The sequence below is a fragment of the Passer domesticus genome, chromosome 9 (genome assembly GCF_036417665.1).
Source record: "Passer domesticus isolate bPasDom1 chromosome 9, bPasDom1.hap1, whole genome shotgun sequence".
Classification (NCBI taxonomy): domain Eukaryota; kingdom Metazoa; phylum Chordata; class Aves; order Passeriformes; family Passeridae; genus Passer; species Passer domesticus.
Genome location: NC_087482.1, coordinates 12,508,239 through 12,529,856, shown reverse-complemented (window position 1 = coordinate 12,529,856; position 21,618 = coordinate 12,508,239). Strand labels below are relative to the sequence as shown.

The following is a 21,618-nucleotide window of genomic DNA, read 5'->3' as shown; positions in this document are numbered from 1 at the left end:
ATGCATTCTGTTTGTAAGTAGTAACAGACCCTATTGATGTAAAACTATAACTGTGATCATGTGGAGAAATCAAATAAATCATTTAAAACTCTTTGTTTCTCATTTAATGCAATCCAAGAGCTTCAACTCTTCATATTTGAAATGAAGGAAATTCCTTCCAATGGTATCCTGGCCCTGCTGAGGCAGTGGGATTTGTGCTGCTCACTTCAGAGGGGCCAGGAACTGAGGATCAGGTGGAGGAGGTGGTGAGTGGAGTCTGTGACCCGTCCTCACTCAGCTTGGTGGGGTAGTGCTGAAATAAATTGAGTTCTAGAGTCACTAAAGAGCAATGAATCCAACAGCCAGATGTGCAGACAGGGAGAGAGTGACTCCAGCACCCAGATGTGCAGACAGGGAGGCACAGCAGAGGTCCTGGTGGACAATTCCTAAACCCTCGAGCCCCGGAGAGTGCTGGCAGCTTTGAGACCTTCTGTCCCAGGGGCTGTGTGTCCAGCTGACCCCACGCAGCCTCAGGAGCTCCTGTCCAGGGCACTTGTGCCCTGCCTGGGCAGGGCCCCGTTTGTCCTTTCCAGGGTCAAGTCCTGGGCTGCTCCGTGGAACCCCCAGGAGCTGGCAGTGCCTCGTGGCCACGGGCAGGGAGCCCCGGACCCCTCAGCCCAGCACCGAGTAAGTACTGCCCAGTTACTCCTTGTCCTCTGTTTGTGTGTCTCAGTTTCCAGCCCTGAAGGATCCTTTGCCACACGTGACCTTCCCAGTGTTTGAATTGCAGTTACACTTTGACAATCACCTGTGGATATTCCATTGTGCCCTGAACTTGGTGCATTTCCAGCCTTTCCAGGAGATTGTAGTGTGTTCTGGAAAGCCTGGCCAAGCTAATGCTCAGCTGTCAGTTAAACTAAACACTATGTTTGCTTCTGTTTTCTACAAATTTTAGGACATTCTTGAATTATTTTGTGGGAATAGTCAACTATGACCTCTTTCTGGAGGGCTGTAATTTCAGGATGCGCATCTTCACCAATTTTTTTTTTTTTGGTAGGTAAGTACCCACTTACCATCATCCTCTGTGCCACTCTGAGCTGTGGGAGCCCTTTGAAGGTGACCAGTGAAACATCCTCTAGTGGAAGTAGAAGAATTTGCAGAGCTGTTCTTCACTGATGCTTCTATTCCTGGTTTAGAAATTAGGATTTGTAGAACTTTAGCAGATTTTGAGAAGACAAGAGGTTTGCACGTGGCAGTGCACTCACAGATTGTGGGAATGAGTCGTCATGCAATAAACAACTTCTCAAGCTCTTCTAAATAGAAACTTTTTAAAAACAGGTTCTTTCCCAAGAATTTTTGCCTTTTTTTTTTTTTGTTGAAATAAAGAAATGCAAGATTAAAAGGACAGAAAAACAAAATAAAGATCTTCAAATGTTTTATCTGTATCTTTCTTCAGATTTTTGTTGACTTAACAATCAATGAATTCTATTTAACTTTGTTTTTTTCCAGTTGGCCTTAATGATTGATTTTGATTCAGAGTTTCATAAAAACAGGTATGGTATTTTAGCATATATTTATTTTAATAGTTGTGTAGTGTTTTATTCATCTCCACCCTGTGTTACAGCTGCATTAAATACACCTTTTCCAAAGGAATCTTTCTGGATTTTTACCCTGCTTAGTGATTTTGGTGCCATATTTTGTTGATGTAAAATTCCTGGAAGGGAACATAGCACAACCAATTTAATAGAAATATCTGAACCACACAAAAAATTCATTTTAGGTGTAGTTTTTTTTAAGTAAGCCTTCTTTCTGTTTCCTATTATTTCAAGAATTAAAGACAAATCCTGTATTACTCAGCAAAAGTAAATCAACTTCAGGATGAGGCTGGTCATGAAAGTTAGGAAAATCTTAAATTAATATTTCTGCTGGAAGTACTTCCTCAGCTAAGCAAGACTTAAATGAAAGTTGTGTGTGCATGATGCTGACTTGAAGCCATCACTTCTTCACTTTTTCAAATCTTTAGATTTATCATTTTTGCCATGTGAATAATCACACATTTTTAGGGATAAAATGGAAAAAACAACAACAACAAAACCTTTATTTAGCATTTTTGCAGTAACTGAGATGTGAAATTAGCAGCATGGTTCACGAGACACAGCAGCTGAAAGCAGCCACAGGAGAGTGCAATCCATCAGCTCTGCTGGGTAACGGCACCACTGGAGCTTTCATTTATTTTTCATCCTTGGACACAGTGCTTTAGACAGGTCTGTGTAATGAGCAAAGCAAAAATAATCTGTCTTTAACAAGATGAGCAGAGGAAATTCATTCCAAGGCAAATGAAATATTAGGAGGGCATGATGGAAATGTCTTTTCTCTGCAGTTTCTCAGCTCTGCCACAGCACAGTGCCTGGTTTCTGATGAGGAGATGGGCCCTGGGTGAGTGTCCAGGGAAGTGGGAGAAGCAGGGACGGTGCAGGAGTTCTGTGACTCAGCAGTGGGATCAGAGTGAACCAAGGCTGGAAATTAGTTCATTTAACCATTGCCAGTCTGACTTTGTAGTGATTTTTTATAGGAGCAGAGCTCAGCTGAGTGTGGGGCCCTGAAGGGAGGTGCCCACCCCCTGAGCATCTTCCCCCTCCACCAGCTCCCCGTGTTCTCTTGGCTGATATTCCTTCACTTGCTGGCTAATATTTCTTTATGCCCATCTCCAACAAGGAAGAACATTTTTATTTAATGATTCATCCTGTATATTGTCCTTGCCATCTTTCTGGTAGTCTCGTGTCTCTGATTCTGCCTCAGCCCTTACACCAGGCTCCAAAAAATGACTCTGCTGTAATTAAAAATAACATCCAAAAAAACCCCAACCAAACCCCAAAAAACCAACCAACCAAACACACCCCTGCAATCAGCAGAGTTTGAGATGCTTCTGTTGTCCTTCAACCCCTGAAATTGGAAGAGCAGCAACATTTTCCAGCCCAGTGACGAATGTGCTGAATATTCCAATTCAGACTTGGAGAATCCCACGTGTTTATAGCCCTGAATTTTCATGGCATTTCAGCAGGTTTTAAAAATGTCCTTGATTATGTGCTAACTCCTCTGCTATGCCAATCTGTACATTTTCAAAATCTTTTGTTTGTGTATTTTGTGCCTAAAGGAGGAGGAAACTTTGTTTCTGCTCTTCCTATTTTTTTTCTACTAGTACAATATGCAGTTTCCTGGGCTGTTGCAATATTCCATTACCCTCCTCACAAATTTCCAGACTGCCAGCATAGCTTCATGCAAAAAAACCCACAAAAAAACCCAAAAAACAAACAATAACAACAACAACAACAAAAAAACAAAACAAAAACCAAAAAAAAAAAACAACACCAAAAAAAAAACCCCACAAACCCAACCTGTCTATATATTAGTAGTGAACCACAGGGGACATGTCCTCAGCAATTCCTCTGACTGCAGGAATTTGAAATGCCTTTGAAAAAAAGCTGGTGAAAAAGCACTGGCATTTTGGGTCATCTGTTTCTCTTCCCAGATGAGTAAAGGGAGAAACAGATGTCTCATTGAACTAATAAATAAATAATAAATTAAATTAATAATAGAAATATTTAACATAAATATATAAATAAATTATTTAATAGAAATACTTAAATTATTTAATATAAATAATGTAAATAATAGTTTATTAATATTGTACTAATAATTATTAATGAAATGTTCTTGAGTTCATGGAGCTCTTCCCTTGTCTCTGACATTACAGTGCAATGAAGGTTATTTTGGCAAAGAGCTTCTTGACCCATGTCCCTTCTGTATCCATTAATAGTGCCAAGATGTGCTTTATCCAGTTGCTGCAAGGTCTTTTTATAGCCAGCCTTGGCCTCTCACTCATCACTGTCCCCTGGGTGTGACATAAAGGCAGCACTCTCCAGGCTGGCCCACAGCTCCTTGGGTGCAGTCCCACAGCAACAGCTTCTTTCCTGCACTGAGCTCAGGTCACCTCCCCTCGCTGAGCCAGAAACTTGAATTCAATACACTCTCCGGCACATTTTCCCTTGCTTGAGAAACTAAATCTTATTTGGCTATTAAAAAAAATTATAGCGTGAAATAAAATATAAAATACTTCAAAACATGAGGCAATTTAGTGCTTCCTTTTAATCTAACATGGCAGAGCTGATGGACAATTTCCCTGCAACGTTGTGAGAGTCCCTTTGACTAACAGAATGGGTCTTTATTTTTCAGGTGGTTTCTTAGATGGCCACAGTCCAGTCAGTGTGGATGGACAAGAGCCTGGACGAATTTATTGATGTATTTATACAGTGACCATGTTAACATCTGGGTTTCAAACACATCACATCACTTGCACAGCCCACAACCAGGAGCAAAAGTGGAAATACCCGTTCCTGCCCTCACCTTTCCCAGGATTTCATATGTGAAACAGCTTTTTAAAAAAATGTTCCAAGTCAGGAGGTGATGCAATGAGCACATCATCGATGAGCACACGCCTGTGGGAAAGACAATTATGGATGTCAAGTGCAAAACTTTCATACCATCTGTCAGCTTGAACAGGAGCAAACAATGATTGCATAAAGAGAAGAGGAATTGTATGTATTTTCCTGGAAGTGCTGCAAAGCCTGGTGAATGTTTTTGTAAAGTGGTTTAGTAACACTTTTTCAGTAAATAAAATATCTATGTCTCAAAGACCTAAATGTTATCAGGTCATTTTATTGCTGAATACCAGTTTTTAAGCAGCTGCTGGAAAAATATGGAAGAATAAAAAGGAAAGCTGAAGGGTATTTTTATTGTAGTCATTTACTGATCTCCACTTCTCTTGCATTAATTCCTTCTCAGGAAGAAATTTTTCCGCTTCTGTGTGGAATGGGCTGAAATGGACATCACTGTGGGAGTTGTGGTTGTTCACAAAATGTGGGTTATGAGGAGCTGTAACAGCTGAGGGATTGGATGGCCCAGGAAGGGAACCTGAAATGATGGGAACACGTGGATGAATACCTCAGTGGCAGAGACAGCAGAGAGGAGTCATAAATAAAAGTGGGGAAAGGAAAAGGTTGGGCATATTGCTGAAGCAAAAGAGAAAAATACTGTTTTAACTTTTTTTTTAGTAGATGGTGCACTTCTGTGCAAGGCAGTTTGAAGATGTGTCAGGTCAGGGTGGAGGGATTCTGCAGAGAACTGCAGCTGCCAGCAGTGTGATTTCAGCTGTGGTTACACACAGCACTGGATGGGACAAGATCTGTGGTGTGGCACCACTGGTGCCAGCGCAGGGACAGAGCATTCTCTGTGCCAGTGATGGTCCACCTGCAGTTTCATGCTGTGGGTGTGATATCACCCCCTGTGACTGGAAAACCCCAGGTGTTTATTTATTCAGGATATCCCCACAATGCCATCCTCATGCTTGCTGAGTGAACACACAGAGTGGGGTGTGCTGGCTGCTGCCTCAGTTCTTGTGGACTTCATGATGAGGCATCTTTTCCCTGTGCTTCCCAACTGCCCAGCCTTGTTTTCACTCTTTGGATCATTTTCTTCAAGCAGTTTGTACCACGCTCTGTTTATCCTTTCTTTCAAGCTGCCACATCACCCCTACATCACCAGAACCTGCCTGACTTGTCTCAGGAGAGGGTGGCCTCAGTTTAACCCTTTCATTCCTGATATTCAGTCTGGCAGGTGTTGTGGGACCTGCACCTCTCCTGCCCAGGAAGATAAAAAACTAATTTTTTTATCATTTTTTACCTCTCCTGCCCAGAGCTGGGATGTGACACTGCTGTGGCAGTGCCACCCAGGTCCCCTCAGAGGGACATGGTGTGGCTCTGCCCCATTAACCCCACGTGTCACAAGGCTGAGGCGTGTCCCCTTCTATCCATACCATCAAGCACTGGCACCTCATCACTGCACCCCAAAGACTGCCAAGTGCTGCACCCAGCTCAGCGTTCCCCACCCATTGTTTGCTGCCCGGGAGCATTAGACATCACCTCTTGCTTTTCCACCCTTCAAAAGCAAAAGAAGCAGGATAATGTTACTTAATCAGAGCTGAGCACATCCTTACCTTTTCCTGATCCCTCACTCTCAGCCCTTCTTGTTCCCTACTTGCAGTACAGTCGAGAGGCAACCAACATGGCAATTTATTTGGGTTACAACATTAAAGGATTTTCATTTTATGAGTCATAAGTACAGGAAGCAAAATAAGTGAGTTCATTAAGCCTGTGTTTACTTGTTCTTTTTGCAAATGCCATTTTGTCACATTCTGCAGTTCCACACAGACCAAAGCAAAGTGAAGGCAGGTGGACATGGACATGCCTAAAATGACAGAGTAGCAGCAGCCTTTAAAGGGATTATTTTATCTGAAATAAATAGTTCAAACAAATTAATTCTACCCTTGAGTAAATGAAGCTCAACACGCCTTTAACAGCCCTTCTGTGTCGGTGAGCAGCCCCAGCCACCTGCAGGTGAGGCAGCGGCTGGGGGGTGATGGTGCCACAAAACTGACCGTGACCTCCCGTACAGAAGGGGAGCACTGAGTGCTTCTCAGCCAGATTTCAGTGAATATCAGTAATTTCACACAGGTTTGGCACCTGGGTTTTTTAAAAAAAGACAAAACCTGCTGCCAGAGGGATGGCAGGGAAAGTGAAGGAGGAGGGGGATGCTCGGTGCAGGGCAGCGCTCTCGCAGGGCACAGCGAGCAGACAGGTCTTTGACACTTGTTTATGTGCGGGAAGGGCTGCAGGAGTGCGGGGCCGCTCAGGGGAGGTTGGAGCTGCCCACACCATCCTGCCCCGGCTCCCGACACACGGAGCAGGGGGAGTTAGGCTTGGATTTGGGAGATTCGGGGGCGATTTCCACGCTGCAGCCCAGCGTGTCCCGCAGCTCCAGGAGGGGAAGCAGCGATCCCTGCCTGCGGTGCTGCTCGCGGGCTGGCCTGCGCCGCGGCTTTCGCTTCATGAGGGCGATTCAAAGGCTGCACCAAGAGCTGCTTCTCGGCGGGACCGTGCGGCTCGGGCAAGAGCTGCCGGGCCGGGGAGGGCACCAGGGAAGCCGTGAGGAAGCCGTGAGGAAGCCGTGAGGAAGCCGTGAGCGGCGTTACTGCGGGCCCTGCGAGCGAAGCGCCGCGGGGCTGTGGGGCCGTGCCCGCCGCAGGTCACCCGGATGGAGCACATCCCCGCGGCTCCTGCGAGCGAAGCGCCGCCCCGTGAGGCGGTGAGGCCGCGGGGCTGTGGGGCTGCGGGCCGTGCCCCGCCCCGGCGGGGCCGGGCACTCGGCGGTGCCGTCAGCGGAGCGCCGAGCGCGGCCATGAGCGCGGTGCTGCTGCTGCTGCGGGCCCTGCGCTCCGCCCGGCCCCGGCCCCAGCTCCAGCCCCAGCCCCGGGCCGGCCCCGCGGCCTGCGCACGGCCGCGCCCCGCCGCGCCTTCGCCAAGGAGCTGTTCCTCGGCACGCTGCGCAAGGTGGGTCCGCGGGGGGCGGTGGGGGCCGGCCGCGCCCGGGGGTCGCTGCCCTTTCACCGGCGGACAGCGGGGCTGGCACGCACCGGGGGCTCGTCCGCAGCAGCGCCAGGGCCTTTCCCAGCTGCTCATCCCAGCCCGGGCTGCGGGCGTTGCTGTGAGCCCTCGGCAGGGCCCGGCCCGGCCCGGCTGCCCCGCAGCCCCCGGGTCCAGCCCTGCGGAGCTCCCTGCCCTGGCTCTGTGTGCCCCTCAGCTGCAGCCGGGTAACTGAAGGGAGCCTTTGCACACAGAACAGGCGATGGGGCTCAGAGTGACCCAAACAACGCCGAGAGCCCCTGTGCCTGCCAGCCCCGCGGGTCCCCTGGGCGCTGCCTGTCGCCGTGCTCCCCCTCTGGGCATGCCGCTGAACTTGGATGGCTTCGTCCTCTGGTTGTTCTTCAAGGATGGAGGCTTCTTGTAAATCTCTGCCTACAGTTTTGGTAGGAAAGATTGGTGTTCTTGTGGTGCCTTGAGATGCCACTGGACAAAGAAGTTAAAATCTGAGATGGAACGCTGTATTAAGCAGAGTTTGTTACTGCAGGGCTTAGAGTGTGCATTTATCAGAGATTGCAGGGTGAAGTAAACGGAAAGAAGGAATAATTCAAATCCACTGAAATGAGTTGAGCAATAAAGTCTCTTTCAACAGAGCTTGTCAGATAAGGTGTTAAAACAGGCAGCACTCAGGCTCCACTGTGTTAAACCCCTCTACAGATGTGTCTCGGGTGTTTCTTCCCTCAAGTTTCAACACAGCAGCTTTCTGAAAACCTCTAACATTTCACAGGTCCTGAATTTTTGATGCTGATATATTGCTCAGAGTACCATGAACAGATTTGTGTGGACAGAGATAAATTCTTCTGTTTAAAAGGGGAAAGGCAGTAAAAATCAGAAGTGTTCTTCTCACGTAGCCTCCCACTCCTTGTGTTCCTTGTTTGTATTTTTTACCAATTCCAACCTGTCAGGCTGTGCTGCTTCCAGTTCATGGCCAGAACACCCTGGGGATGATAAGGAGTGGTGGGGCTCACTCACCTTTGTCCTCGAGGCATTAGCAGGTGAAATGTGCTGGGTGTTCGCAAGGGACAGTGCTCATGGGCTGAGCTTTGGAAACATCAAACTCATTTTTATCAGTCCCTGAATAGGGTTAAAACTCATGGGTGATGAAGAACTTTTGCATCCTCGTGGTTCTTAAAAGATCTCTTGATTTCTCCCTCATGTTTCTGTTGTTCAGTTAACACCCTCTGGTCTGGTTTTGATGTGAAATAAAGTTGGGTCCTGTGGAGCCCTATTTCTGTTTCGGGACATTTTCCACAATTCTTAATTTGCACAGTGTTTTAGAGTCTTTGCAAGGCATATCTCCCATGATTTTTATTTTAACTGCATGGTTCGTGTATTAAAAATTGTTAAATAATTCTCCTATTCTCCTATTTTAGGAAGAAGTTTTTCCTTACCCAGAAATTAGCAATGAAGAACTGGCAGAAATCAACCAGTTTGTGGGACCTGTTGAAAAGTTCTTCAATGAAGAAGGTATATTATTGTGTTTTTATCCATGCAAGTGATTTAGTGATTACAAAATTATTTCACTATAGCAGTTCCATGAGGTGTTTCAAACATTTAATTTAGTTTATGCATTTACTGCTGCTCACACAGTGATGCTGATTCTGTAGCATGTCCATTTGTGGCTTTTTTGGGAAGTATTTGGGTGCTGATCAGAAGAATTAAATCTCCAAAACAGGGGAAAAACCAAGGATGTAAAAGAATTCTGGGATAAAGATAGGATTTGAAATTGGTTTTAGCTCAGCTGAATTGTGCTTCTAACTACTTCATACATTGTGATTTTTTTTTCCTAGTTCTAGTTCCTAGAACTTTATAGCTGTCCTACTCTGCTAAAACTGACCGTGGCAAAATGCAGCAGAGATACTCAGAAATGCTGGCTCGTTGAGGAGTTATGAAAAATCAAAAGCATTTCTGTTTTTTCAGTATTAGAGTAATAATTCCATTTGGGAAAGGCCTTATTACCCGTCTGCATTCCAGAGAGCATTGCAGGGTGTTCTTCCATTCGTGCTGCCTTGGATAAGCCAATTCCAGAGCAATTGCAGAATAGTGGTTTGCACAGACAGCAATTTCTGGGGCAGTTAAACAGCACTGTCTCAGCCTTCCCATTGACAGAGGTTTTCCAAACTCTGTAGGAGTTTGGAGAAGCCAGTGATTGTCACACATCACAATTGGCAAGATCCAGGTGATTTTAACTGTAAAATTGTAGTGTTGCTCACTGACAGTAAATAAAGGATTTATTCAAATTACATTTTTTAACTCTTTGCTCTGTGGGGGGAAACATGGTTCATGGAGTAAACAGCCTGATGTTTAGGGAAGGAATAAAAGGGTCAAATTATGGAGTCTGGAGAAAGTATGATTCCTGTTTGTTTTCACTGCCATGGTACAGAACAGCTCTCTTAATCCCCCAAGAATCTTAAAATCTCCTAAGAACAAGATTTTCTAATTTCCTCATTTATGTACTTTTTTTTTTCTTGTATTCACGACCTAGACTTAGTTCAGATAGAAAATCCTGAAAATACTTTGCTTATTCCAGTCTTGGAATCTGCTGGCATGCAGAACCAGTAGAAATGTTTGAGAAAATGAAATAAATGCTGTATTTTTCCCATTTCCAAGTCTTTTTCCTGAATATGTCATGAGGACAAACAGGATGGTCAGGCTGAAGCTAGAAAGAAGAAATTCTTGTGAAGCTGGGAATGAGAAGGGTCATGAGTGACTGTGGCCCTGGTGGGGGAATCCTGTAGCCTCCCAGCTGCTCTGGGCACTGAGAAACACAGTGTTAAATGAGAAAAAATTCTCTATTTGTAGTGGACTCGAAGAAAATCGATCAAGATGCAAAAATCCCACCCGAAACCTTACAAGGACTGAAGGACCTGGGTCTCTTTGGCATGCAGATTCCAGAGGAATATGGTGAGTAAATGCCACAGAAGAACATCTAGGGGTGCATTTTGTGCCGCTTTTGTACCTCTCCAGTTAAAGCTGCTACATTCCTGTATTTCTGTACTTGAAATGGATTTTTGGGGGAGCGGGGAAGTGGCACAAAAAATGTACTGAAATAAAACCTGGTGCCTGTTCCAGGTGGGCTGGGCCTGTCAAACACCATGTATGCACGTCTGGGAGAAATCAGCTCCCTGGATGGCTCCATTGCAGTGACCCTGGCAGCTCACCAGGCCATTGGGCTGAAGGTAATGCTGCTGCTCTGGGGCCAGGGCTTCTGCACAGATTGCATGGAAAAGGTGAAGTGAAAAATGTGGGGCTTAGGGGGAGCAAATCAGAATTACTGGCAAAGCATAAATCAGGTTGTTGGTGTCTGCAGCAGCCTCTGCCACTGGTTCAGTGTGAGACAGAAAGGCTGCATAGGAAGTACACAAGGAAGTTACTATTAGGATAATTGTTCTTAGGTGAATGAGTCCAAGTTGTTTTTTTTTAAATTGGCTAAACTTGTCTAAAGTACCTAGAATAAATAGAATTGAAACAGTATCAGGGGGGCTCAGGTGATGAGGAAGGAAAGAATTCAGAAAAGAGGAACTTTGGCTGGCTGGGGCTGCATGTTGGGGGGCCTAGAGGAGATAACTCATCTGAGAGAAAGTGTGTCAGTTTTGAACTTGAATATAGCCATAGGTATTTACCTTTTTAGTGCTGGGTGGATGGCAGAAAGAAGCTTGAAACCACACTCAGTTTGTTATAGCAAGAGAAGATTCCTTGTGGAATTGAGCAGAGAATGCTAATGAAAAAATATTTTAATGACTGACAAATAATACAGTCTTGTTGATTAAACTGTCTCTTGCTATGCCATAAAACTTGCAGATGAAGCTTTCTAAACATGCTGGAGCTTGTCAGCTCCCTCTCTTTTCCCACAGGGTGATGCTGCAAAGTTTCCTGTGCTTGTTTCTGCAGGGGATCCTCATTGCTGGCACCGAGGAGCAGAAGGCCAAGTACCTGCCCCGCCTGGCCTCGGGGGAGCACATTGCTGCCTTCTGCCTCACCGAGCCCGGCAGGTGCTGCTGCCCCACAGCCCCACAGGGGCTCACTGCCTTAGCTGCATTGCTTCATACCTTCAGGCTTCTTTATCTGGGGCCCATGGCTTCAGTATATACATCTGTGGCTTAGTTTTGGTATTTCAAGGAACACTCCAATTACTCTTTCCCCAGCATGCTGCTTTTGGCAGTGTCCATGAAATCCTTGATTCTTGTTCTCATCCCAGGAATTCATTTACTTGAAAGGTTGCTTTGTGCTACGTCAGAAATAATGTGCTGTGACTGTTCTGGGATGCTTTCAGTTCTTATTCAAAACATAAAAGCCTGTTTTGAAGGAGCTACCAAAACTAAAAGGAAGAATTTTTGTTGTCACTTAAGTGAGAGGCTCATTGTGTGTTCACATAGCTCAAAGTGTAGCTCCAAAATGTTGCTTTTGTGGCATTCTACACATTCTGGTCAGGTTATAATCCTGATAACATGGTAATGAGAAGAAATGTCCCCTCAGGTAACTTTTAGAACTGTTCAATCTAGTGAGCTTCCTTGTTAGTTAAAAGCTAAAATTTATATACTGCTATTTGAGACCCCCTCCTTTTTACAGAATAGGAAAGAGGGGGAATATGCAGTTTTGTTTTTTTAAAGCATGTTTACTTGTTTAAACATTAATAACTTGTTTGTTTTCTAGTGGGAGTGATGCTGCATCCATCCAGACAAGGGCAACCCTGAGTGAAGATGGGAAACACTTCCTGTTAAATGGCTCCAAGGTACCTACTCACAGACTGGGAACAGGAAAGGGGTTTCTTACAAATGTAGGAAGTGTTCTTGTCTTTTGCATCAGTCTGGAACTGGGAGGTTTCCAAGCTAGAGGAGAATGACCCTGTCAAAAAGATTAGGCACAAAGGGAATAGAAAATTATTGTTAGAGAATGACTGCATTAAACTCCTGGTAAGGAAAATGGAAAACTACCCTGGGTTCTTTCTCTGTTGGCCATTTGTGTGTTCAGCTTCAGGGCGGGTTGGTTTCTTAGTAAATCAGCCCCTTCCATGACAGCTTAGGTAAAAGGAAACCTGAACCTGTATTTGACATCTCTTCATTCTGCAGGCTAGATTTTAAAATACAACTTGATATTTAATTAGAAATAGGTCTGCTTGGAACCTTTCTGTTAAAAGAAACCGTGACAAAAGCCAGGCTTGAAGAAATCAGAGATGTCCTGGTTTCAGCAGTATTGGATGCGTTGCAGACTTGGTCTGTAGTTGTTGATCCATTTGTGGTGTGAAGAGACCCACCCTGGGGGAGAGGCTGATCAGAGAATTTCTCATCAGAGTTAATTTTTGGCCACAGGGTTTGTCCAGTCTACATTGCCCCTGTATCTCTCAGGTGCCAGCAGCAGCAGGATGGACCAGCTTTTGTGGAAATGCACTGTGGATTTTAATTTAATGCATATTGATACTACATTCTGGTTTTAAAGTTGCTCTAAACTGAGCACATGTGGTCAGCTCTCCTCAGAAATGTGCTCACCCTGGGAGCAGACCCTCATTAGAACTGAAGGGAAGGAACAGCAATTTTTCAGCACTCTGTTCTTTTCCCAGCCTGTTACAAAACCCTGGAGGGCTGTGCCCACAAAATCAGCACATTTACCTTTCTTACATATCTTCCCTCTCTCAAAACAGGTCTGGATCTCCAATGGTGGCCTGGCCAGTATTTTCACAGTGTTTGCCAGGACAGAGATTGTGGACAAGGACGGGCAGGTGAAGGATAAAATCACTGCTTTCATCGTGGAGCGGGACTTCGGGGGCGTCACCCATGGGAAACCCGAGGATAAACTGGGCATTCGAGGCTCCAACAGTAAGAGCCACCTAAAACTGTTAGCAGAACTTGTTTTCATAGTTTAAGGTTTTATTTTGGTTGGATCATCTGAATTCAGGGGCAAATCAATACGTATTCCATGTTACAGTATAAGTTTCATGTTTCTTTAGCTGGCTTTTCCCAGGAGCCCTTCCTGACGCAGGGTCTGAAATAAGAAATCCAATTTGTGGAGTTCATTCACTGTGCAGTGAAAGAAATCATTCAGGAGACTCAGTGGCCAGTAGGTTTAATCTAGAAGTCCACGTTCTTCAGCTCTTCTAAGCTTTGTAATGATTGCATCTTTTCACCATCTTGGTGACTGTTCAGTCAGTTCCTTAGAACTAGAAATAAAGACCAAACTGTAGTTCTCTGTTTACACAGTGTATATTCATAATATTTTAAATATTTTACATCAATAACTGATGTCAACTACAGCCTTTTCCCAAATTCTCACTTCTTTGGCAAAGCATGTATAATTCTGTCATAAACAATGCATTAGGAAGACTTCATTTCCTGCTACAAATAGTGACTTAAGTTCCTGAATGTCTTTTAAGTATTTCTGTGTCATATTTGATCAAGTGTTAATTCTGTGTTTCAGCCTGTGAAGTACATTTTGAAAACACCAAAGTGCCTATAGAGAATGTAATTGGAGAAGTTGGAGGGGGATTTAAGGTAAGCAGTGGAGAATAACTACTGGTGATTTATAGAAGTCTGAAGGAGGCTGTTTCCCCCCGTGCTGAAGTTTCCTTGTGGGTGGTGTGAGCACTGCCACACTCTAGGGTACAGGAGGAGAGATTCCCCCATTGATCTGTAAATTGGTGTCACTGGACAGTGCACAGTGTGCCATCATCTCAGATTTCTGTGTTTCTTCTCTTCTTGTTGGGCTTTTGGTTGTTTGTTGTGGTGTCCCCTCAGAAGAGGGAGTGACTTCAGCTGCCCTTCTGCCCTGAATGGAGGACATGTCCTCTGCTGGTTCCAGAGCAGAATGTGGGAAGGGAGACACCCTGGCACAGGCTGTGTGGATGTCACAGGGAGTGCTGGAGGCATGCCCAGCTCCAAGGTGCCCTGGCTGTCAGGTGCTTCTCCAGGGCTGCCCTGTTGCACAGGGAAATGCTGGCAGGACCCCAGGAGAGAAAACCACAGGTGGCCTTGCTGTGTAACCTTTCTCTGAGAGTGTGACCTGGGGAGTTGCTAACCTGCTCTTACTCCTTCTCCATTTCTTACTCCTGCTGTAGCAGGCAAGTCCAGGCCTAAGTGCTAAAAGAAATTATTTTCCTTAATGTAGTAGAGATTAAAAGAAGATTGTTATGGTGCCTTCCTGACAAGTTAAAATGTAGGACAGTGACTTCTTTCCTAACAGGCTTTGACATGAGTCACCCATGTTGAGAAACAACACTACAGACACCAGACTCTAAAATCTATTTTTTTTACATTATTGGTCTGTATTTCATTTCTATACCTCCTTTCTTATCCCTTCTGTGATGTGTTGCTGAAAGCCACCTGAGGCAGAGAGCAGCCATCACAGGTCAGCTGCAAGGAGAAATACTGTGGTTTTCTTCATCTGATAAACTGGAGCCGTGCTGTCCAGCTGGAATGTTGTTTACCAGCTGCAGAAAAATGCATTTTTATCTACATTTTACCTTCATCTAATTAGAGATTATTTCCAAGTCACCGGATCATCTACTTCAGATACAAAATTGGATGTAATGGGTGGCAGGAAAAGCCCAGTTTTGAAGCATTTTCCTTGGGATGCTGAGAGCTGTGGTGGCTGATGTGAGGGCACTCTCCAGGACTGGCAGTGTGTCCCAGTGAGGAGTGAAATCCAGGGAACACAGAAGCAGGAAGCAGTGACCTAAGGAGAATGTGGCCTAAACCCCATCTGTTTCTTCACAGGTTGCCATGAATATCCTCAACAGTGGAAGATTTAGCATGGGCAGTGCATCTGCTGGAATGATTAAGAAGTTGATAGGTGGGTGAATTGGGAGCTCTGCATGGCTGGGTGCCAGCAGAAACTGCTCTGCCTGAGGCAGATCATGCAGGACATTCAGAGTGGGAGCAGGAGTCTTGACCTTGTCATAACAGGCTTTGATAACTTTAAAACACGAAAATATGGTTTTGAAAAATTAAATTAAATTAAAAGCCTGCTTGCAGAGGTTTTGAAATAAAGGTCTTTTTCCTTTTGTACAGTGTAGATTCAGTTCATAGAGTGGAAGGTTATTGCCTCTGTTGGACTTCCCTGAGGTAAAATGTTATTCCCAACAAAAAAACCTCTGTACTATTGATTTTAGAAGGTGTAATCTCCCCTGGAACCTCCCACCTGAATAACTGGCTCAAAGCTGCACACAGTAACTAGGGCTAAAACTGCTTTCTGCCAATTATTAGCCAAAACAGTAACAGAAGTCTCTCTAACCAATTAGCACCAAACCTGATCACTTCTCTTAAGAGTACAGGTTCATACCTCTGGTTCAAAAGCCTTTGACAGGCTGGTCCCACACTTGGTCAACATCATCAGTGTGAGGGTGATTTTCACAAAGTGCTGCTTCTGGAACAGCCAGGGGGCTCCTGGGCACAGACTGGAATGTCACCGCCCAGGGAAGGACACCAGCTGCTGGAATGGTCTGTCACAGCCCTTCTGAGAATGACTTGTTTTTCTTTCTTTGAAGAACTGACATCAGAGTATGCTTGCACCAGGAAACAATTCAATAAGAAACTCAGCCAGTTTGGATTAATTCAGGTAACAAAACATGAAACACCTAAATCTCTGTGCGAAGTGCCAGGACATAGATTGCATTGGGTGTATTTTGGCTGTACTGGTTTAAAGGATTTGCTAGAAATTTGTGTGAACCTGGTGCTGACTTCTGTACACTGATCTTTTAAATGTCCAGAATGATAAATGTATAAAGGTATTTTTTATTTATTGTTGTTTCAAAGTGGTACTTTTTATTGATTGATTAATTTGATGATGTAAAACATATAAGAACTGCAGGTCTTTTTAAGTTTGAGGGTTGATTGTGGACTTTTGCATCTGAATTTCTGTACAATTCCTCCTGTTGCTGTGTGGCAGGAGAAGTTTTGTTTGATGGCTGTGAAAGCCTACGTGATGGAGAGCATGGCTTACCTGACTGCAGGGATGATGGACAGGCCAGGCTTCCCTGACTGCTCCGTCGAGGCTGCCATGGTCAAGGTAACCAGGGCTGGGAAAAGGCTCAGTGTTCAGCCTGCAGAGGGCTGAGAACTCAGGGCTGCATTTAGAGGAGAGAAGCACTGCAGCCAGGTGGAATGACAGATACTGTTCTGTCTGTACCCCACAAGCTCAGACTCGTGCAAAATAAAACCTGCAGGGAACAGGTTGAGAATGTCACAGCCGCTGAGCTGGCGTCTGAGGAGGCCTCACATGAGCACTGGGACACTCAGTCACACTCCAGCTGCCATCCTGGCCAAGCTGTTGCTGTGCCAGTTTTCCCAGGGAGCTGATGGCACAACAAACCCTGTGGAATATCCAGGCTGTGGCTGTCAGGGTGTCCCTCATGGTCACTGCAGAAAACTCCTGCTCTGGGCTCCAGCCAAGCAGCTGCAGCTGCTCTCCCTGTGTGGGGCTGCCCCTGTCCCTGGAATGTGGAGAGTGCCCTGTGCATTGCATCACTAAATTTGACAAACCCCTGAGCCACAGGGATACTGCTCCAGGACCGGTGTAACACACAGAAAACGCTGCAGCAGTGTCCTGTGGATACAACCCCAGAGCAGGGCATCCTGTGTTTATTGCTGATTTATTATCTACTCTCTGCTGATCAAACCCTGTTCCATGGCAGGTGTTCAGCTCTGAAGGTGCCTGGGCATGTGTGAGTGAGGCTCTGCAGATCCTTGGAGGCCTTGGCTACATGAAGGATTATCCCTATGAACGCTACCTCAGAGACACCAGGATCCTGCTCATCTTTGAGGCAAGTACCAGGATCCCCTTTTTCTGCAAACTGCAGTTCACACCTCCTATAAAGGGGAGTAGAAACCTGAAGGTTTGATTGACCAGGATCTTGTTCCTTCAGCTGCAAAGTCTCTAACAGTAAAACTGCAGGACTAACCTTATTTTCTTTGGAATATCAATAGTAGTTCCCTATAATAAAATAAGCTATGATGGCTTTTAAAGACTGACCACAGTGTGAGTTACAGCAGTAACCTTTCCTCTTGTGTGCTTCTCACAAGTGAAGCAGAGAAACTCATAAAAGATCAACTTAGATGTTTAATTAACTTATTGATGGGCATTTAAATTAAAAGAAAAGTTGGTTCTGAAGCTTGTTCTCATTCCAAGCTGGATTGTCAGTGACCCATCGTGTGCATATCAGACTCACTGTCAGACTTGATTTTAACTCAGCTCATTTTGAGCAGTTCTACAACTATTCAAATATTCCTTCACTGGAACAGTGCAGAGCATTTTTAATCAAAATGCATTTTGTCTGTTTTCTTTTACATTGGGGTATATTTGTGTGTTTAATGATGAGGGGCTCAACTTCTGCAATGCCCCATGAAATCAGAATTAAAACTGAGATAAAGCAAAAGGCGGCAGTTTATGTGTGGGGAGAGTCATCATGTGGTACTGGAGCAGTGGGAAGAGCACAGGGGCACAACAGACCTGCTTGGAAAACACTATTGTAAACTCTGGTTACCCACCTTCTCACTTTCTCTTCTGCTTTTTCCAGGGCACCAATGAAATCCTGAGAATGTACATTGCACTGACAGGGATGCAGCATGCAGGGAAGATCTTAACTGACAAAATTAAGTATGTTCTTATTTATTCTTAATAGTTTTAAATAAACTAATCAGAATCAGATAACTTTATAGATAAGAGGATAAACTGCAGGGAATACCTGCAGTATTTCTATTTATTGTCTGTAAAAGTTCACTGTTACAGGGACTCTGTGTTTTTAATGGGATGGTTCATAGATTTAGGAATTGTAGCATTTAATGCATTTTATCTTGGACTTTTACACAAGCTGTAATTATTTCTTTCAAGACCAGTAATGAATATTTTGTATCTGAATGAAGTTGTGTTGGCACAACAGCTGCATTGTGCATATTGAGTACTGGTCTCTGGAATTCCTTGTGGGTGTCTTGGAGAGCAGCTGATGACTCTTAAGGCTCCACAGTTGTTCTCCAGACTTCACAGCAGTGGATCAGGACTTGGTGCTAAAGTATTTGGAATTCCAACTGGTTGTGTCTGAACCTCTTGGAATTTTTTTTAACAGCCATTCTTTCCCCAACATTTCAGAGCAATCAAGAAAGGAAACGTGGGAGTGGTGCTGGGGGAGTTCCTGACCAGGTTACAGGACACCCTGGGCAGGAAGGTGGATCTGGGGCTTGTAGGTGACAGTGGGGTGGTGCATCCCAGCCTCCAGGTAAGGGCCTCTCTGCTGAGCTCTTGTGTTTGTTCCCTTTGCTGCTTGCCACAATTTCATCTCCTGTTTTTGCAAACCAAAATGTATACCTAGGGGCAGTGAGATTTTCCAGGGTAAGCAGATGTTGGCACCATGACAGGGTAAGAAGTTACAGTTATTGTCCAGGTATCAAGGGAGGATGAAGGCTGCTCTAAGCCTGTGTTTATACCAAATCCAGTTTTAGATCCATTTGGATAATTTGTATAAATTGAGCCTTCACCATATGAAAGCGTTTTTAATAGCTGCCCTTTGTTATAAGGTTAGTTACAAAACAGGAGTTTTTCCTGTTTAATTGGAACAGAGTTTCAGGTCAGAATGACTGTGAATTACACATACACATACTTGCTTAATCACTTAGGAAAAGGTTTTTATGACCAAAAATGAATGTTCTGTTAATAGGAAAAAGATAAGGTATATTTTTCATGGGGCGTTCTGTTAGTTACTTTTGTTATCATAAGCCTATACTAAAAGTTACTGAGGGTAAACTCCAGAAAATTGTAATGGATCTTTGAGAGAAAGAAATGCGCCTGTCTGGCTTTTAGCAGCAAGGTGGATGAATGTTAAAAAAGAGAAAATCCAGTATCCTCTTTAAAGGGGGTGGGGGTATGTTGCTTTTCTGTTATAAGACTACTCAAATTGTTCTATTTTGTGTTTTGTTTTATAGGAGAATGCCAAGAAACTTGAAGAAAACGTTTATTATTTTGGAACTACAGTCAGGGGCCTGCTAAGTAGGTTTGGCAAGGTAACTATTTATTTCGTCTGTTGTCTTTGTTACTGAATAGTTTATGCTCAGGGCCCCACTGGAACCTGCAGGCGACTGAGTGTGGCAGGACCAGCACTTCCTTCACATGACACCTTCTCACTGGGTGTGAGAAAACACACTGACATTAGGTACTCAGTGTAATGGGCAAGTTACATTGTTAGAACCAAAACCAAAGTACCAGCACCCTCAGTGAATTGGTTGTTTTCTTCTTGTGTAAGCACAAATCCTGCTGCTACAGGCATTTAACAAAGTGGTTTAAGGCACACATCAATATTACAATTTTACAAGTAGAATTTAAAAGGTGCAGCTTAGTAAACCCAAAACTAACAATGATAATTTCTGACCTAGGCTAGAACCGGTTTATGCGAAATAAAGCTGGACCTAAACATGAAGTATGGACAGTGATATTTGGTTAAAGTTTTAAATTGGCAAACCACAAGCAGATAATGATTTTCTCTCTCCCAGACAATAGTGGATGAGCAGCTGGTGCTGAAGAGAGTGGCAGATGTGGTGATTAATTTGTATGCAATGACTGCAGCCATCTCCCGGGCCAGCCGCTCCATCAGCATCGGGCTCAGGAACCATGACCACGAGGTGAGTGTCCCTCAGCACCAACCATTCCCACTCAGGCTGTGCTCCTGGCAGCAGGCAGGCTGCATCTCTGGGGAATTACAGCAAACTCTCCCATAAAAGTGCAGCAGAACGTGGCTAAACCTGCCAGAGTGCAGGAGCCTCTCAGGGGCTCTGCTTGTTGAGCTGCACACTTTCAACATGTTTAAAATACTTCTTTAACACATACACAGACATTTAGAACCTCACCACAACTCTGCACGTTCTCTCAAATCTGTTAACACCATGCAGTTCTTCCCAAGCTCTTTCCATATAATCATTAATAAAAACACATAAGCACAACAGTATTTGGGCAGCACAGCTCAGGACAGGAAAGGACAGTGCTTATTTAGTAGCTCATGTAAAGTTTCATGGTAACAGTGGTGTTGCAGGTCAAGAAAAATTTGCTCCAGATCAGTGTGAAAACAAATCCAACGTGATGAAGGTTTGGCTTTGGCCTTGAGACTTTGCTCTTTGTGTGAGCCCTGCTCTGGATTGATTCCCAATCAGTCTTGGAGTAGCTTTTGGGCGAAGGCTCATCCCAGCCCTGAGCCTTGGCAGTTCTCTGGCCTCAAAGGGACAGCTGAGGCTGCACTGCACATGACTGGGGTTCAGGGCACCATTATCAAAGAGCTTTGAGATGTTTCAATTACTGTATTCTTACTACATGGTTTTTGTTATGAAATTCATTCACTATTTTTAAACTCAGTTTTACTCCTTTTCCAGGTGCTTCTTACAAATATCTTCTGCACAGAAGCCTATTTCAAGAATAATTATGCCATGGCTCAATTAGAAAAATGTAAGTACTATAAAATAGTTCTTACGCTCTTCTGTCTTTCAGACTGTAATCAAAAAAAGGTGAGTTTGATGTGACCAACAAAAGAGTTTGGCTCCGCTTTTAATTGAAACAAGCAGCAGAGCTGGAACCTGTTGAAAAGAGTCTCTTCACTTCATAGCTAAAGCCAACTGCCAGCGTTCCTTATTGAGGAATATAATATCTACATTTCATGTATATACTTCTGACAAGTAGCTGATAGAAATGAGGGATTTGGACTCTTTGGGAAGTACTGACCAGCTGGGCATTGGGTCTCTGAAGCTCAGTCTGTAATAACCAATCTTTTTCAATAGAGAATGTTCAGTTTCTTCCTGGCCCTCACACTCTTGCATTTGTGTTCAAAAACACTTCTTGAAAGAAATTTACAACAGCTCTTTGTGGTCCCTTAGTTGACTTTTCTCTCTTTCTCCACAGATGCTGATGAAAACCTGGATGATTCCATTAAAAAAGCTGCAAAGCAGATCCTGGAGAAGAGGGCATACATCTGCTCTCACCCTCTGGACAGGACCTTCTGATTCCTCCCTGAGAGCAGGCACTCATGAATGTCAGTCAGGGAGGAATTTGCTGCAGTTCCAGTATTTGGCATCTTAAAAGCATCTGTTATTTAATGTCTTTACTAAATGTAACTGTGTAAAATAAAACTTCTTTCTAACCAAAA

At 44.4% G+C, this 21,618-nt stretch overlaps 1 protein-coding gene and 1 long non-coding RNA gene across 2 annotated transcripts; one reads left to right on the top strand and one right to left on the bottom strand.

Annotated features, from left to right (window-relative positions):
• Positions 1 to 559: 559 nt before the first annotated feature.
• Positions 560 to 6,873, bottom strand: LOC135307650 (uncharacterized). Its single transcript, XR_010368342.1, has 3 exons — positions 5,719 to 6,873; positions 4,384 to 4,950; positions 560 to 2,245 (listed from the first exon to the last, which is right to left on the bottom strand). It is a non-coding gene; the product is annotated as an uncharacterized LOC135307650 (long non-coding RNA).
• A 3,443-nt stretch (positions 6,874 to 10,316) lies between these two features.
• LOC135307649 (complex I assembly factor ACAD9, mitochondrial-like) lies at positions 10,317 to 21,618 on the top strand. Its single transcript, XM_064432055.1, has 16 exons — positions 10,317 to 10,418; positions 10,587 to 10,693; positions 11,406 to 11,506; positions 12,168 to 12,246; positions 13,153 to 13,327; positions 13,926 to 13,999; positions 15,221 to 15,296; positions 15,991 to 16,061; positions 16,392 to 16,511; positions 17,137 to 17,265; positions 18,019 to 18,098; positions 18,588 to 18,714; positions 19,418 to 19,495; positions 19,982 to 20,110; positions 20,852 to 20,924; positions 21,375 to 21,618. Exons 1-16 carry the CDS (start codon positions 10,397 to 10,399, stop codon positions 21,473 to 21,475), a joined length of 1,542 nt encoding a protein of 513 aa, XP_064288125.1. The 5' UTR covers positions 10,317 to 10,396; the 3' UTR covers positions 21,476 to 21,618.

Bases quoted from the DNA above. Each gene is read 5' to 3' on its own strand.
- LOC135307649 (XM_064432055.1), top strand. From the start codon at position 10,397: ATGCAGATTCCAGAGGAATATG. The intron at 18,715-19,417 runs GTAAGGGCCTCT...TTTGTTTTATAG, and splicing joins TGGTGCATCCCAGCCTCCAG to GAGAATGCCAAGAAACTTGA. The intron at 20,925-21,374 runs GTAAGTACTATA...CTTTCTCCACAG, and splicing joins CATGGCTCAATTAGAAAAAT to ATGCTGATGAAAACCTGGAT.